The sequence below is a fragment of the Athene noctua genome, chromosome 24, assembly GCF_965140245.1.
Source record: "Athene noctua chromosome 24, bAthNoc1.hap1.1, whole genome shotgun sequence".
Taxonomy (NCBI): domain Eukaryota; kingdom Metazoa; phylum Chordata; class Aves; order Strigiformes; family Strigidae; genus Athene; species Athene noctua.
This window is the reverse complement of record NC_134060.1, coordinates 2112384-2128532: the sequence shown is the minus strand read 5'-3', so window position 1 is coordinate 2128532 and position 16149 is coordinate 2112384. Positions and strand designations below refer to the sequence as shown.

Below are 16149 nucleotides of genomic sequence, written 5' to 3'. Positions count from 1 at the left end.
TGTGTAACCCCTGGTACCGATCCACTCCTCTCACACTACAAACGAGCATTTTGTGCTGGAGTACCTAACGCCAGCATATCTGTTTATCTATAGTAAATACACACCTATAAAAATTAACATTTCTCTCTACCCATTCTCCCCATACTTTTATCCGCTGCTTGTTGCTCAACCGAATTTTTCTTTCCTTTTTTTTTTTTTTTTTTGGTTCAGCCTCACTCCTCTACACCACAGTATCTGTTCAAAGACACAGATTTTTAACATATCCAACGAAGTAGAGATGAGACAAAAAGAAGAGTTTGCTTGTCACCAGTTGGGGAAAATATAGATAATTTTGAGAGTTTTGGTAATGTCCAAATACAACACTGTTTCCGAGTCAACATAATAAAGCAGATTGCCAAATGCATCTTCAAAGGACAGTGAGATCATTAAAACCCAGAAGGGACCGTGCATTTAACTGCTATTTACATCTGAAAATTTTATCCTTAGTCACTACTGAGAGCATAATATCTTACTTCTGCTGAGAACTCATGCAACAAATTAAAAATTGAGATCCAGCAGCAGGGAACTTGAATATTGTCAGATAATAAAGGAAGAATAAATGGCCAAAAATCAAGTTTTAAATTATTATTGGGTTTGTGTCCGTGTCCGTGTCTCCTGTATCAGACACCAAGGTCCTGCTTTCCCTCCAGAAGGGATCGGAACCAGAACGCTGGGAGGGCAGAGCAGAGGGAGCACACGGTCCCAGCACAAGCCCAAATCTCCATCTGGACGCTGGGCCCCGCTGCACATCCCTTCTCTGCTGAGAGAAGAGCCAAACCAAACTCCCCACAGCTTCAGTTAAGTGAAGCTGGAGGCAGGTGCCATCTCTGCCCCACGCGGGCACCACGCACAGAGCACAGACACACTGCTTACACCACCACCTCACCACACAAGGACGATAGTTTAGAGCCGTCTCCTCACTGACTTACAAACACAAACTGGTTTCTGAGCAGACCACTGGCTACTCTTTTGGCAGGTAATTGTTTTCTGTCCCTTCAACTCAAAGGCAGGCTGGCACTCAAACTTCAGACTGTCCCCGTGGCGAAACGTGGATCCTTCTCTCCTGCCGTAGGCTGGGATCCCGGGATCGCCGCAGCTCCCTTGGTCAATCTCTGAAAAAGAGAAAACACAAGTTGCATGGGGAAGGCTCTGCCACCGGGCTGCTGCCATACCTGCCACACCGGGCCAGCACCCAGAGGACCCCCGAGGCAGCGCCGGCCCCTCCGCACGGTCTCGGGGCCAGCAGCGGCGCAGAACGCAGCCGAGATCTGCCGTAACACGCAGATCTCACCACTGTCACCGAAAGGCTCTCCTAAATACCTCCTCGTCCTTAAATTAATCACAGCTAAATGGAAAACGCAGCGATACCCAAGGAGATCCCAATCTGCACCCGCTTCAAGGCTTTCTGAAGCAGAGAGACGACGCATCGCCCGACGGGACCTTCGGCACTCTTGGGCAAAGTGACGCGCTCAGGGTGGCTCTGTCATCCCGCCCTCCTCCCCCCCCATTTCCATCTCTCCCTGTGGTCCCGAAGCAGAGAGCTCACACCTTATTGCATGGAAACGTAAGAGCTGATCTCTTGCTGTGCGGGTATTTTGACTTCAAGTAAATCACGGACACAATTTTCTGTTATCTTCTGCTCCGTACAATTACATTTCAAAAGGGTCCCCCGCTCTGTCCCACTATTAGCTACAAAACTTCATTCCTTCTCAGCCTCCTTACTGCTCCCACATTATTCACCCGCTTCACATTCATCTCGTCTTCCACGTTCTCTAGTTTTTATCCCCATCATCTATGATCAGTCTCGCTGTCTTTTCTCCTCATTTTCAATTTCTTACACCAAATTGGAAACTTCTTTTATGACATTTTCTTTACAGAGAGAAATCGCGTAATCCAAGATTTGCATTACTCCATCTAATATTCCAATTTGGTTTGAATAACAACAAGCACCTCATTATTATGCTGACTTCAGGCAACTTAGATACAGGTGTATTTTGAATAGAAGTCACAAGGCCCCTAGCTCCTGCCCCTGCTGTATACACCATGAACTAAAACATCACCGCCAGGCAATGAAGCATCCCCAAAATAATTTAACAAAAATTATTATTAAAGCTTTCATGAAATGGCTTTCTTTTTTGTCTGTCAGTGAAAATAGTTCTCCAAGATTTATGTATCTTCCAGAAGACTTTAAAAATCCAAATGTTTAAGATTCGTACTTGCATATAAGGGATAAAAAAGTGTAGAGACTGAAGTAGCACTGAACTGTACGTTACTCTCCAAAATAAAATTTTAAAAAAAGCAGGCGACAAATACTGCAAGTCATGAAATGAAAATTCAGCTTTAAAACTCAAGAAATAGTAACAAGAACAGAGGGTAGCATGCAGATTTCAAACGTGTATCCTAACAAGGGACACAGGAAACTGATAACGCTTTCTGCTACACGTCAACAGCCTTTAAAAATTAATTTTTGTTATTCCTTTCCTTCCCACAGCTTGAAGTCCTGAAATACAGTATTGGCAAATAACACCGACGGCGAGCTGCCGTGCAGGGTGCCCTTCACCCAGCATCTCCAGTTCCTGCTGTCACTGAAGCCTGCAGTGTTGGCGCCGTGGGGAAGGAAATACTGAATGTCTTGGTACGACTCTAGTTGCTGATATTTGGTCAAAATGAGATGGAAGTTAATGTCTGTCACTCCAGGCACCCCTTAAGACAACGAACAAAGCATTAAGTCACCTCGCAGCCCACCCTGAACCCGGCACTGCCAGGGCCACGGGGAGCAGAAGTGACGGGACTGCTCGGGCTGCTCCTCCACCAAGATGTGACAAAACTCTTTAACCCACAGACACTCAACCTATTCCTGCCCACACCCAGCTCAGAGAGGGAGCCCCGTCCTCCTGCAGCCCGTGGAGTTCTGTCACCAGGTTCGGCACGGCCAGGATCTCACCCTGAAGAGCTGCACGTGTCTGCGGCTCCGGAGGGACAGTGGCCAGGGGAACCCCGCTGGGGGCTGCAGGCAGACGGGCTGAGGGGCTCCGGCCAAGGGGAGCTACAGGCGTTCAGCACGTTCATTGCTTTTGTAAAATGAGGCTACCAGGCACTCAGAAAAAGTGCAGCTAGGCAAAGAGAAATACCTCCCGTTTGCTCCTGTGCTGAGAAAGAAGAAAGGTAAGAGAGATGCTTGCAAGGCACTGCCTGGAGGGTCTCCTCCCTCCCCTGGCTGCCCCCGCGCTTGGGAGCTTGTGTGCTCCTGTTCTGCCACACTGCATGAACCCACCTGGAACATCCCTCCAGACAGAGCCAAGTCTCAGCTTTCAGAATGGGAAAGAAATGAAGAATTAGAGCTCACATTTTCCACCGTGCATGGGATCTCCTTGTTAGCAGGATGCAAACACAGCTATAGCACATTTCACTACATCAGAGGTCAGAAAATGGAATTTCTGTCCCGAGAAAATCCCCTGGTTCCTACGTTTCTTTTCATACGTAGTAAAATTCATGAGATATTTAGCAGAGCAGAAATTCCAGAAATGAGTGATTCAGAAATATCAAAACATGTTACTTCAATTAGACTGAACCATTTCTCCTGATGAATGTTTAAGTAAAATCACTTCCACATTAGAATAATAAAAGTCAAAACTAAACAAGAACATCTAAATCAAGTGTTTTGACATTATATAAATGAAACAAGTTGAAACGAATCTTTCAAAACTTCTCCATCAAATATTATATCATGCAGATAAGATTTTGACAAAACAGCATTTTTCGAACAGAAAATGTTTCACCAGGAATTTTTCATCAGCTATTTAGGCTATTTGTCTTCTGGCGGTGGGTGGGGAAGCTGGGTCCCTCTGCTCAGCGCAGAGGAGGCAGCCTACACTTCCAGAGTGACTAATGCGAGCAAAACCTCTCTGCTCCTTTACACAGCTGCACAGAAACACTGCAGGCACCCAGAATTGAGGCCACTCTTCCTGGGGTTCCATGGGAATTTCTGCTCCTGCTTGACTTGGCTCTGGAGGAAAATGAGAATCTCGAAGCTGCAAGCAGGCACTGCTATAGCAAAACTTCAGTTTCTGGGAAAAAAAAAAAAAAATACTCACAAGACGTGGGATTTGTGAGCACTGAGAGGTCATACCTAAGGAAATCACAGAAATGTTACCCCTAGTCAGAAAAAAACCCTCAAGAAAACACTTGGCTTCACACACATTATTTCTTACCCATCTTAACTGTGCTTAAACCAGCGAGAGCTAATACTGCGGGGTGTATCTGAAGGAACCAGGACCAGGGTGTTTCTATTGTTGATTCCAACTATTAATATGAGGAAAAGAGGATCTAAAGAGGGAATACATGAGGAGGAAGGGCTAAACTAAGAAGGAAAGGAGCTTTCTGCATATCTTTGCCACATCCCTTCCTTCTGAAAATCACTGTTGCAGGGCAAATGCAAAAACTGAATCTAGCAGGCTCATTAAAACCCTGTGGTATAACATCAAATCACTCCCACTAAGGTTTATATGAGACTTAAATACAAGTAACAAGAGCAGTTCAGGTCAACACACCATAAGCTAAAAGCCCTCGTGTCTGTTGGTTCAGCAGTATTTCAGCGCTAGTGTTTTCTGACAGGAGTCAATACATTTAATGGAGAAGCAGAGTGGGAAAGACATAAACACGAGCTTTCCTGAGAGACTTCCACCATTGACAATATTGGGGGGTTAGGTAATGTAGAACCTAAAAAATTAAACCACAGACTGGTTTGGGTTGGAAGGGACCTTAAAGATCACCCAGTCCCACCCCCCTGCCCTAGGCAGGGCCACCTTCCACTAGCCCAGGTTGCCCAAAGCCCCGTCCAACCTGGCCTTGGACCCTGCCAGGGAGGGGGCAGCCACAGCTGCTCTGGGCAACCTGGGCCAGTGTTGCACTGGGAAGAATTTATTCCTCATACCTAATCTAAATCTCCCCTCTGTCAGTCTAAACCTGTTAGCTCTTGTCCTATCCCTACACCCCTTGATCCAGAGTCCCTCCCCCCTTTCCCGCAGCCCCTTTCAGCCCTGGGGGGCCGCTCTAAGGTCTCCCCGGAGCTTCTCTTCTCCAGCTGAACCCCCCAACTCTCCCAGCCTGTCCTCACAGGGGGGCTCCAGCCCCCCCAGCATCTCCGTGGCCTCCTCTGGCCCCGCTCCAGCAGGTCCGTGTCCTTCTGCTGTTGGTGCTCCCAGAGCTGGACCCAGCCCTGCAGGGGGGTCTCCCAGAGCAGCAGAGGGGGAGAATCCCCCCCTGGCCCTGTGCCCACCCTGCTCTGGGTGCAGCCCAGCACACGGGTGGATTTCTGGGCTATGAGCGCACGGTGCTGGCTCACAGGCAGTTTTCCATCCCCCAACACCCCCAAGTCCTTCTCCTCGGGGCTGCTCTCCATCCCCTCCTCGCCCAGCCTGGGTTTGTGCCTGGGATTGCCCCAACTCATGGGCAGGACCTTGCCCTTGGCCTTGTTGAAATGGATGAGGTTTCCATGGACCCACCTCTCCAGCCTGTCCAGGTCCCTCTGGATGCCATCACGTCCCAGCAGCGTGTCACCACACCACACAACTCAGTGTCAAACACACATAATCCATGGAAAGCCCCTGCACATCACTTGCTTCTCAGTGAAACCTGAGAGCATTTCACTAGACAAAACCAAAAAGACAGGGCTCCAGGGAGCACAGCCTCAGCTTTGAAAGCTAACTCTGAACAGCAGCAGCATCAGGTGTCATTTTTTCCCCAAGTCTCCCAGGATCAGGCAACTTAAGACATCGTTGTTCCCAATTTGACATATATACACACGTATGAACACCTTTACACGCAGCTGCCATCCAGGCATCTATATACAGAGTTCTCACATATGTCAAAACAGATGTGGAAACCCAGCAAGTTCACCCAACCAAACACCCTGGGCAGCACCGATTTGATTAAAACCAGAAAGGTCAGTTGAGGAAATCTTCAGGCTCCAGCTCTGCAGAGCTCCTAAGCCTCTTAGCACCATGGGGCTACATTTCAGCTCTAAAGCTAAGCTCTCCAGAGCCAACCACTTAGTCAGCATTTCAACAACAATAAATATTGTTTAATCATCCCCTGCCCGCAGCATGCTGGTAGTTCAGAACCTTAGTCAGCTCTACCTAAACTAACACAATTCCAGCAGAAATCCAAACTAGATTAGTGTGTGCATCTATAAATCTAGTTTTAATTTTAAATTATTACTTCATATTAAAAATCTATAAATATAAATGTAAGATTAAATTAAAATCTGGCTTTGTTCTATTTTTTCATGTTTTAATATTGCTGTCTCTTACCACAAAATTTTATACTATTGATTTACTCTTATACTATTGCTTGTAATAACCTCAAGCTCATCAGCAACAGAAACATGTTTTTTCCCCCCACACCTCACCTGTGAAGGAGACCCAACATCTTCAGTTCACTGACAGGGAACATAACTGTGGAAGGACTGCAGATAAGATCACGGGAGTCTGAATCCTCCCTCTTCAAAGAACCCTAAATTTCTGAAGAACTTCTGAAAATGTTACCCGAGGGAATTATTTATTCTTAACCGCTACAAGGGGTTGACCTGGGAACTTTCAAAGAACCATTTTGATGGCTGTGGAAGGCATCAGCTCTAAGGGGAAGGTATTCTCAGAACAAGTCATCTGAGATTAAAGGAAAGAAGGGTGAAGATAAGACCCAGGACCCCGGGAGGCTGTAAGCCCGCTCACAAGTCAAGCACTAAATTGCAGTATCAATCAGCTCGCTATAGTCGTGAGAAAGAAAAGACTTTTCCAGCAAAGTAGAGCTTAATACAAATTTCTTCTGACAAGCACTGGAAGACCAAAACCATAGTTCACTATTATGAAAGAATGTCTGTTTAAAAGGATAAAAGTGGCTGCAGTTGAGACATTGGAGATTTAGAAGTAATCTTCCTGAACATTAATGAACCAGATCCTCAGCTGGTAAAGACTGACACAGCTTAATTGAAAATCAATGCTGTCACACTGATTTACACCCACTGAGCATTTGTTCCAAACGCATCCCCATCTTGCAGTGCAGTTTTGGAAAAAAATCTGAGTTCAGGCACCTTGTGCTTTGTATACTCCTCCTGGTGCAAATGAAGCCAGAGAACCTTGTTGGCTCCCCCTTCTCAGGAACCCGACATTAAAAATTTGATGGTACATTGCCCTCCTCAGCACATTTCTTCCAACAGGTCCCTGAATCTGCACCAATAAATCTCTTAGGTGTAACTGTTTCAGCACTAGCAACAGGCTTTATGATTGTTACGCTTAAAACATACACTAAAACTTACACATTTTAGGATCGATGATTATTTAAACATACTCTATAAGCAATACTCTGCCCTTCTATTAGGCAGATTTTTGGTCTTGACTTTATATAGCTCCATTAGCTGTAATTTTCCTCTCGCAATTAGGAAGAAGCGTGGCCATAAAACTGATACTGAAACTTGTTAGGAAGTTGCATGTAATTTCATAATGTATTTGGCAAGTGCTAATTGCCTCTTACTTAAATGTCTCTTGCTTTAACTCAAAGCATTTGCAAAAAACTAAGGAGTTTTATGGACCTGACTGACTGGAGGTTAGCTTAACCTCAGGATAGTGCCAGCATGGACCTTAGGCACAGAGTGTATTTCCTTGTTCATGCACAAATCTGTTCTGCAAGGTCAGTAAGATGCTGCACAAAAACTGTAAAGATGCTCAGAAAGAACCAAAAGATTTGAACGACAGGCAGAGAGTAGCCTCTGCTTCTAATACACGCAAAGGACAGGCACTCCCCGGGGAACGGTCCCTCCTTTAAGGCTCATCAGGGGACAGCAGAACCAGAACACTCCTTTTTTTTTCTTCTTCTAGGAAGTTATGGACCTAGAAGAGTAGAGAAAAATAGGCAGCAGCTGTGCAGGTAAAGCTGATGCAGGGGGAAGGGAGAAGCACATTGGACACTGGAAGCTCTTTGCAACAGGACTCCAAAGCAGGAATGATAATGGTGATCCCCAAAGTGGCCGTGGAGGTCACAGGGAGCCAGAGCAGCTCAGCCTTGCTATAGATCAAGCTACGAGTAACATCGAAGCAAGTCAGAAGAGAAAAAAAAAGTCAAGCTCCTATAGATCCAAAATTCATGAAAGATGAAGAACAGCGTCAGGAAGTCCCTATATCATGTGCTGTGTAACTTTATGGGCTATGCTATAGGGTAAGCATAAGATTTACCAAGAGCCTGGAAGAACACGTCCACATCCCCCTTTGGATGAGCTGGACAAGGTAGGCAGGCTCAGAGCAGCACCATTAAGACCACCAGGCTGGATTTGCCTTTTCCTTCTTTTAATTCCATTCTCTCATCTCTCTCTCTCTCTGGCTCTTCTGCTGACCTGGTCTTGCAAACACTCCGGCATCACGACCCAGTGCCCGCTTCGAGGTGCTGCTCAGCCTGCCTGGCCACGCTGGCATTTAGTCCAAAAAGGTTTTCTGGGAGGTGGGGGTCCCTTCAGGCTCCTCACCACTGTTACTTCAGCATCAGTCAGCAGCACTGCTACGGGCAGGTCCTGGCCTGGCCACAACAGGACACTTCCCTGAAACATGGAAAGTCCCAGAGAAACACTTTTAAAAATGAATGAACGCTAATGTGCATTTAGGGCCCCTGAATGAAAGAGATTTAAATATTAGCGCTGATGTCAATGGAAGCTGCTGCTACTCAAGACGTTTCAGGTGCAGCCTCCATGTCTAGATGAAGATTTGTGTGTCTACTTTTAGGCATCAGAGCCAAAAGCATAAACTATCCCTGGTATCAGCAAGTCCTAGAGAAAACAAAGGCATTCAAGTGCTTTGCAAAAAAATTCAAGATGACAACAATACCGAAAAGAAGCTGACATCTAAGTGCAAGTGTTCCTGGGTGTCTGCATTGCAGAACCAAGCTCCCCCTCCGCAGGGCTGTCGGACGCAGAGCGCAGCTCGCGGGGAGAGCGAAGGACCCCGCGTGCTCACACCAAGTGTGGAGACACAAGATAGGAGACGGCTGAAAAAATCGAAAAGCAACTCAGACCAGGAGTCCCAAGAAAAGCTTCAGCTAGAATCACCAGTCACACTGCGTTAGAAGGAGCACTCTTCCATCGCACTTTCTCTAACTTCACAAATGCCTACGACAACAGTAAACACAGAAGCTTATAACAGACCTCAGCATTCACATCTTAATACATTTCATGAGTTTCTTTTGAAAAATCCAGCATTAACTTTTATTTCATTTCATTCCAGACTAGTCAAAGTTTAACGTAGTTGATACCGCTAATCTACTGGAACCACTGGTACTGGAACCATGACTTGATCTCATTTTCTCCCACAGACACAGTCTGTTGCCATCAGCTGAAATGCACCAACTCCTTTCCAACAAAGCAGATGAAATGGCAATGAAACATTACCCACCCAGCCTGCTTTCATGGAAAAGAATTCATGAAAGCTGTTCTTACTGGAGCAAAGCTTCGGTTTTAAGAAAAAAAATTTGCAGAGCTTCAACGTATTTAGAGAAGCTTCTCTCTTTTCTCCTGAACTACTGTACCCATCTCATCCCTGATCCTTTTAAAACAGGTAAATTCTGAGAGAGATGCTTGGATTACCTTCGTACGTTGCTTTGAATCCCAGCAAGTTGCTGACGCTGTCTGTCTGGAAGAGGAGCCACATCTGGTGGTGTGTGCTAACGATCAGATCAGGGACTGTGGTGCCTGTCAAGCTGTAAAAATAAATAAGAACAAGTGAACAGCCTGTATGCCTCCCCAAACTTATTTTTCCACCAAAATAAAGACCACATATACCTCTGTAGGAGCAGAAAATAACGAGCGCGACGCCAACACAGTTAAGAATAACCCCAAAACAGAACATTGCCCAAAAAACCTGATAGATTTTGAAGACTGATGAGCCTCTCAGTATCTTTCTGCATACCTGGACAGTGAGTCTGTACCACAGTTGAGGGCCTGCAAGTTACTATCATCATCACTATAATGATTACAATTTAGTAGCATTATCACAATATATTACTCAACATCAATAACAATCATTTTCTTTCTCACTGAAGCAAAACATATGCAAACAAATAAAATTCCCAGAACCCATACTGGTGACTGAATCCTATTAACTGCCTTCAGAGTGTTTTCTAGAACTGCAAAAATTTACTTGCAACACGCTCTCTGCTCCAATTCTATCCTGACAGAGAATTTTCCCCCAAGGATCTCAAAAAACCCCTCGAAGACAAGGCACAACACTCAAATCTGCTGAATGCTCTGCGAGCCCTTGAAAAGTGCTACTAATCCAGGCGGTGCAGGTTGGTCGGGACATTTTCTGCCCTTCAAGGAAACTCCTGGGAGAGCTGAAGAGATTTAGAAAAATGTCACCAATATATCCGTATTAATGAGCCCTGTGCGGCTCATTCAGCCTTTGGGATTAATCACCTTGTTGTGGTTCAACACAGCTCTAGAGTTCTATCCCCCACCCACACAAGCACCAGTGGAGGCACTTACACACGCACAAATGCCCGCTTTGAGCTCAGCTCCTTCCCTTCCCTCTGCTTCTGAAAGCAGAGTAACAGTGTGTGGGAAGGGATCATTACTACGGGAGTATGAGCGTTGTGTTGCCTGGCTTAGTGGCAGTGTTTAACGTTGTTGTTGTACTATTTCTGCTAGGGTATCATCTACGATAAATTTATAAATTACCTTAAGTGCAACTACTGCAAGTGGATAGGTGGGGTTGTTTTTTCCTCTAGTGTTTGCTTAAATCTAACCACGCACATACGGATGGACGTGGCTTCTGCCTGGCACCGTTCTCAAGTACAACAGCAGCACCTGAAAGACTTCCTGATAAAATTGATCCCCAAGCTCTCAAGGCAGAATTCTTGCAAACCGATACTGCAAGGGAACAAACCCAGCAGCTGTGTGTTGATAGCATCACGTGAATAAATGTAACTTGCAACCTCCGGGCATAATTGTTGCAATTCCCAGTTTCCTGGGTAATCGGAGACAGTATGGCTGAGCTGCCAATTACTGTTCGTTTAGAGTGAAGCCAAATGACTGCTTGAAGGGTTGTGCTACTTACTCTGTTCACTTGACATTTCTTAACACTGGCTACCTGCTGAGTGCCAGATTCTTTCCAACAGCCCGACATGTACCCGACGTTGCAAATGGGACCAACCTTGCCACACACATACCTCTCCTCCCCATCCGAGACGTTCACCAGTCACATACACACCAGGGACCGCTGTAACACCCGAAAAACCTGCCACAGCCCAAGCTTCGGCTGTTAAATCTGGAGTGTGTTTTTCCGTTGAAATCACATTCATGTCTCCCAAACCCATCAAAGCTCTCCCAGTTCTGCTCCCACCTTTGCTCTGTTATTGCTTTGACCTGCACCAGAAGTTTTATTGATCCCAGGGTGCCAGTAAATTAAGAAGTAATCTTGTTCTAATGACTGTTTTGCATCCAGAGAGCTTGATGGAGAGTGCAGAAGAAGCGCTATTGTTGATTCTTTTCAAGTTATTTAAGCAGCAGACAGGCAGGAATGAGGAACATACCCAGAGAAAAACCTTCAGAAAAAGGCGCTTCAAAGGTTTGTGCATGCTTTCCCATTCCGCTTTAACAAGCTGAATGATTGATTTGGGTGCTTGTTACTTTAGGGAATAAAATCCTCTCTGCAAGTCAGAAAGCTCAGCCTAACAATCTGTTATGTTCTCCGAGATGCATTTTACAGGGATGAGAGTGAGACTGGAAACAAATGGTCCTTCGTACCTCAGTTTGGGATAACGTCTGCTGCTATGCAAGTTGATTTAAATGTATTTCTTGGTTTCAGAGGCTGCAGGACTGAGTTCCTCTTGAATAGCCGAGAATAAATGAAGAGTAGTACAAAAATTGGAACTCCTATCTTTGACAGGGATAGGTTTTTCTGCATGTTTTCTTCAAGAAAACTACAGCTCATATCCAGTGGATATACCCGATATATGAACTCAGCTGACAGTCGGTAAGAGGGCAGCAAACGCTGAGAAAAGTTGTCCATGGACTTTACAAATGGAGCATTTCTGCGGTCTTCACACCTCTCTCACATTTCATTACTTTTCAATTTATACTCCCAGATTAAAAAAAAAAAAATATTTTCCTTTTCGGATTAGCATCAGCAATTTAACAGAAAGTTCTCCTGCACCAGGAGGAGATACCAGATGCTCCACCTTGTGCAGACAGTCTCAGATATTCCAAATTTGCATTAGCAAGGTGTTGAGTAGCTAATACAGAGTGAGAAAATGTGGAATGATTAAAATCAAATCGAGGCAAATCTTCATGGGCTTCAGGCAAACAAAAAAGGATGGAATGAGAAATCATTTCAGCAAGTTATTACAAACTACTCCCCTGGCAGTAATTTGCACATTTTGACCAATCAGCTGTGAAATGTTCTGTGACACTTTAATTACAAACACTTTTGCAATGATCAGACTTTACATTTATATACACTGCAGGTTAGAGTTCCTGACCTAAGTATCACCAGCGTTCATGTTCTGAAAAGAAATGTATAGGAAAATGAACCTCAGGGAAACAAGAGGTTTCCGAGAGACGAGCAAACATTAAGATAAGTGAAAATGGAGTGGGAGGTTGATTCCACATTATTGTGGAAAAACAAGTGAAGAGGAGGAATTAAAAAAACGCAGTATGAAATATTCTCTACCAGTTGGAAAGAGTACGACGACTCTGCTCAAGTAGCTTTTGGAGAGCTGTTTGTTCATGCACATTTTTCATCAGACAGAGGAGACGGGAGCCCTTCAAGACACTAAATCTGGATGCTGGTGGCCCCAGTTCCAATCACTTCAAATATTCCTTCGGGAAGTCACGGTGACTCTTCCTAGTTTCTGCTCCAGTACGCGGCCTTGCAAGTGCCCTCAGGACCTCTCCGAGACTTTGTCGACCACCACTGGCTCTACACCTTCCCTCGCGCTGGGCACGCTGTGGGACCGGGCAGGCGTGGGCCAGGACCGACTCTGCGATACAGAGCGAAGCCCTGCAGGTGCTGGAGGCTGGCCTGAAGTCGGGCACCGCAGGCAGCAGCCCAGCCTGGCACAGACGCAGGGCTGGGCACGACTCGGCACCTACTCTGCTATTTGCTCCCACTGCGGCAGGGCTGCACCTCCTGCTCGGAGCACAGCACACGACAGAGAAGCCCAGAGCCAGACAGATTTCCTCTAGTACTCAAACGTACGGCACCCTGAGGGCTCCAACAGTTTTTAAATTTTGAATTTCCATAAAGCTGCACAGTGTTTTACTTTAATGATTCAGAAAAGCTTTAGCAGAATCATTGTTTCTTCAGTAAAGTGGATTTAAATGATACACAATTATTACAATTACATTTGAATGATACACAAATTGATTTCTCACTGACCCTTCAGAAAAGGAACAGAGGGACTTTACTGGAAGAAGGGCAGATACAAGCCATCAGCATCAGCAGGTTAATGAGAACAAACAGCCTGCTGAAAGATGATCAAGGCTCACTCTCACCTTGCTTTCTAGAGGCTACTGTAAAAGATCCTGACTTACCCCGATGCTACGCAGGGATCCACACCCACTACAACCACTTCCTTAGCAGGGTGCAGACTCAGAGTGGAGCACACCATATGTAAAACTAAAATTCAGAGACATGAAAGCTTAAAAGGAGGATAAAGCCCTCTGTGATGTGCACACTGCCACCCTCCATCAAAACTCCGAGGTCCCAGCACTTGCCTTCCTCAGAGCAGCCAAGCGCCCTCACCAACCTCAAACTGCCTAAAAACCAGCACACACCAGGAACTGATGCTTACATGGGTCAGGGACAACTCTTGCCTTTGATCTGCTAAGCCACACGTCGCTTTGGATCATTTTGAACAACACGCTCCTTCCAGCTGAAACCTAAAACCATCTCCAGCTATTCAGCACTGAGTAGGAGATGGCAAATGCCCAGACAGAGCCTATCTCCCTTTTATTCCCTGCATTAACTGCACTCTAACATAAAGCACCTGGTATTTAAATCTTCTAAAGACAGTAGACACAGCAAATCTTTAATCTAAAAACTGGCAGCATCGGAGATTTCAGCTGTTCCTTCAGCACGGCTGGATTGGCTCTGCGCTGCTCGCATGGCCTTTCTTCGTTATTAAAATTGAAAAAAAACACAAAACCAAAAAAACCACCCCAAACCACCAAAACCCCACTCAAAACATATTTAGATGGAAAACACTGATATAGGAAGGCCTGGAAGGGAAGTAGGACTATCTACAATGTTTTCTCTACTGAGGAAACATCCACAGAACATCGTATCTGCAAACTAAAAGATATAAATTGAGGGGGGGGGGGGGGGGCAATTCTCAGCCTTGAAGAAGCACGTGTCATCATTTACACAAAGGCACACTGGGTGTAAAATGCTCAGGATGTCACTCAAAGATAACGGATTTACAGCCACTTTGCACCGCACAAGGAGGACAGCACAGGAGAGAGAGATCCAAACAGTTCTCAGTTTCTGTCTGGTTCACATTTATTCTTTTATCCAAACTTTAATCCCGATCACTCAGCTCCCTGGACAGGCTCAAGCTGTCTGAGGGGCCAGTGCAAGAGAAGCAAAGCAAAAAGGTAAAGGTCTTTCTGTCAGGTGAAGCCTAAGAGAATGTGATGAGGGATGAACACACCAAGAATAGTCAGCTCCACCAAAAATGATAAAAAGCAAATAAACCAGCCCGTGAGGTACAGCAGCCAGCCTGGGACTCCTGCAGCCAAACGCATCGGCTACATCTCGCCAGGCAAAACCAGGTGGGGGTTTCTCACGGGGACAAAGGACATGCTACTTACACGTAAAGCACAGTTTTCTGGTCTCCGACTTGTCCTCCATCACCCACTGTCAGAGTGTCATATCCTCTTTCTAGTTCAAATTCTTCAAAGGTGAGTTTGATAACCTGGCAAAGATGCAGCACGTTAATAGGAATCAACTGCCAAGACAGCCAGCAGATCCTCTTGTCTTGTTTATTTATCTGGTTGTCTATTGAGGAGCAATTTATAAGAGCATTAATATCTTCAGGACATCACCAAAGGTGACCGTCCTCACTTTTTATAGCACTGTAGCCCTTCTTTCCAGACAGATTGAGATCTTACTGAAATCACCCCTCAGATTTTTCTGTGTTATCTATCGATTTTCTAGATGACTTTGTTGATGAGGATATGTGTGTTGGGATTTCAGCAGCCTTTTTTTTCACCAGGTACTGCTACAATTTCTTTCATAAACCTGAGGTTACGATGATGGATTTCAGTGTGCATACAGGCAGGGTATTTGCTACATACGGTGCAAGCTGAGAGTCTTTCTTTTGCTCTATGTTGCTCAGAAATTTCCTCTGGTTTTCAGAAGCTTCTGTCAGACCAAGAAAGGCTTTACGTGAATTACCGCTGGGGTAGCTCAAGGAAATTTTCTCAAGCTGTCTGCAAACACAATGATCATTATATCTGTCCACAGCTGTTTGTTTCCCGTGTTTTCTCTCCTGCTCTACCCAAACCTTCCACCCCCACTTGATTTATGCAGCCTCTACATAACGTTTAGGAGCAGAGGTCCCGTGGAATTCAAGAGGTTTGTGTTCCAAGTCTCTTAGCTGCTTTTGAAATCTCTTTATTTTCAAATAACTGAAAATTACAATGTGCCTTTGGGGGATAAAGGTCCTTAAAACAACCCCAGACAGGGTGAACAAACAGAAAAGGAAGAGGTGAATTTAGAGAAGTGCTTTACACCCCCAACACCAGAAGAAAACAATGGGCACTTTGTTTCTTGGGGCATTTTAACTGATCAGGTCCAAGAAAGCACATAATCACTGGAATGCATTCCGGCCTTTGTACATGTGTCTGTAAATGCATTCTTAACTTCTAACAGACCAAATTACCAAATTTAATTTCATACTTTTTTTTTTTTTTTTTTTTTGCTATTTCACACAACACAGAGCTTATCCAAAGCGCTTAACGAGAAGCACCTACGTGTGTGTCAAAGACCACAGACATGAGGCCACCCTACACCTCCTGACTTGGGGCAAGGAAGCGAGGCACAGGAAAATTAAAATCTTTGTCTTATTTTC

At 45.2% G+C, this 16149-nt stretch overlaps 1 protein-coding gene across 1 annotated transcript in view; it reads right to left on the bottom strand.

Moving 5' to 3' along the window:
• The window catches only part of CSMD2 (CUB and Sushi multiple domains 2), a 305387-nt gene that overhangs the window by 128200 nt on the left and 161038 nt on the right, over positions 1 to 16149 (bottom strand). Inside the window, exons 11-13 of the mRNA XM_074925977.1 lie at positions 14888 to 14991; positions 9665 to 9777; positions 969 to 1151 (exon numbers count right to left, since the gene is read on the bottom strand). Coding sequence (XP_074782078.1) covers positions 969 to 1151; positions 9665 to 9777; positions 14888 to 14991 — 400 coding nt within the window. The remainder of the gene's footprint in view (positions 1 to 968; positions 1152 to 9664; positions 9778 to 14887; positions 14992 to 16149) is intronic.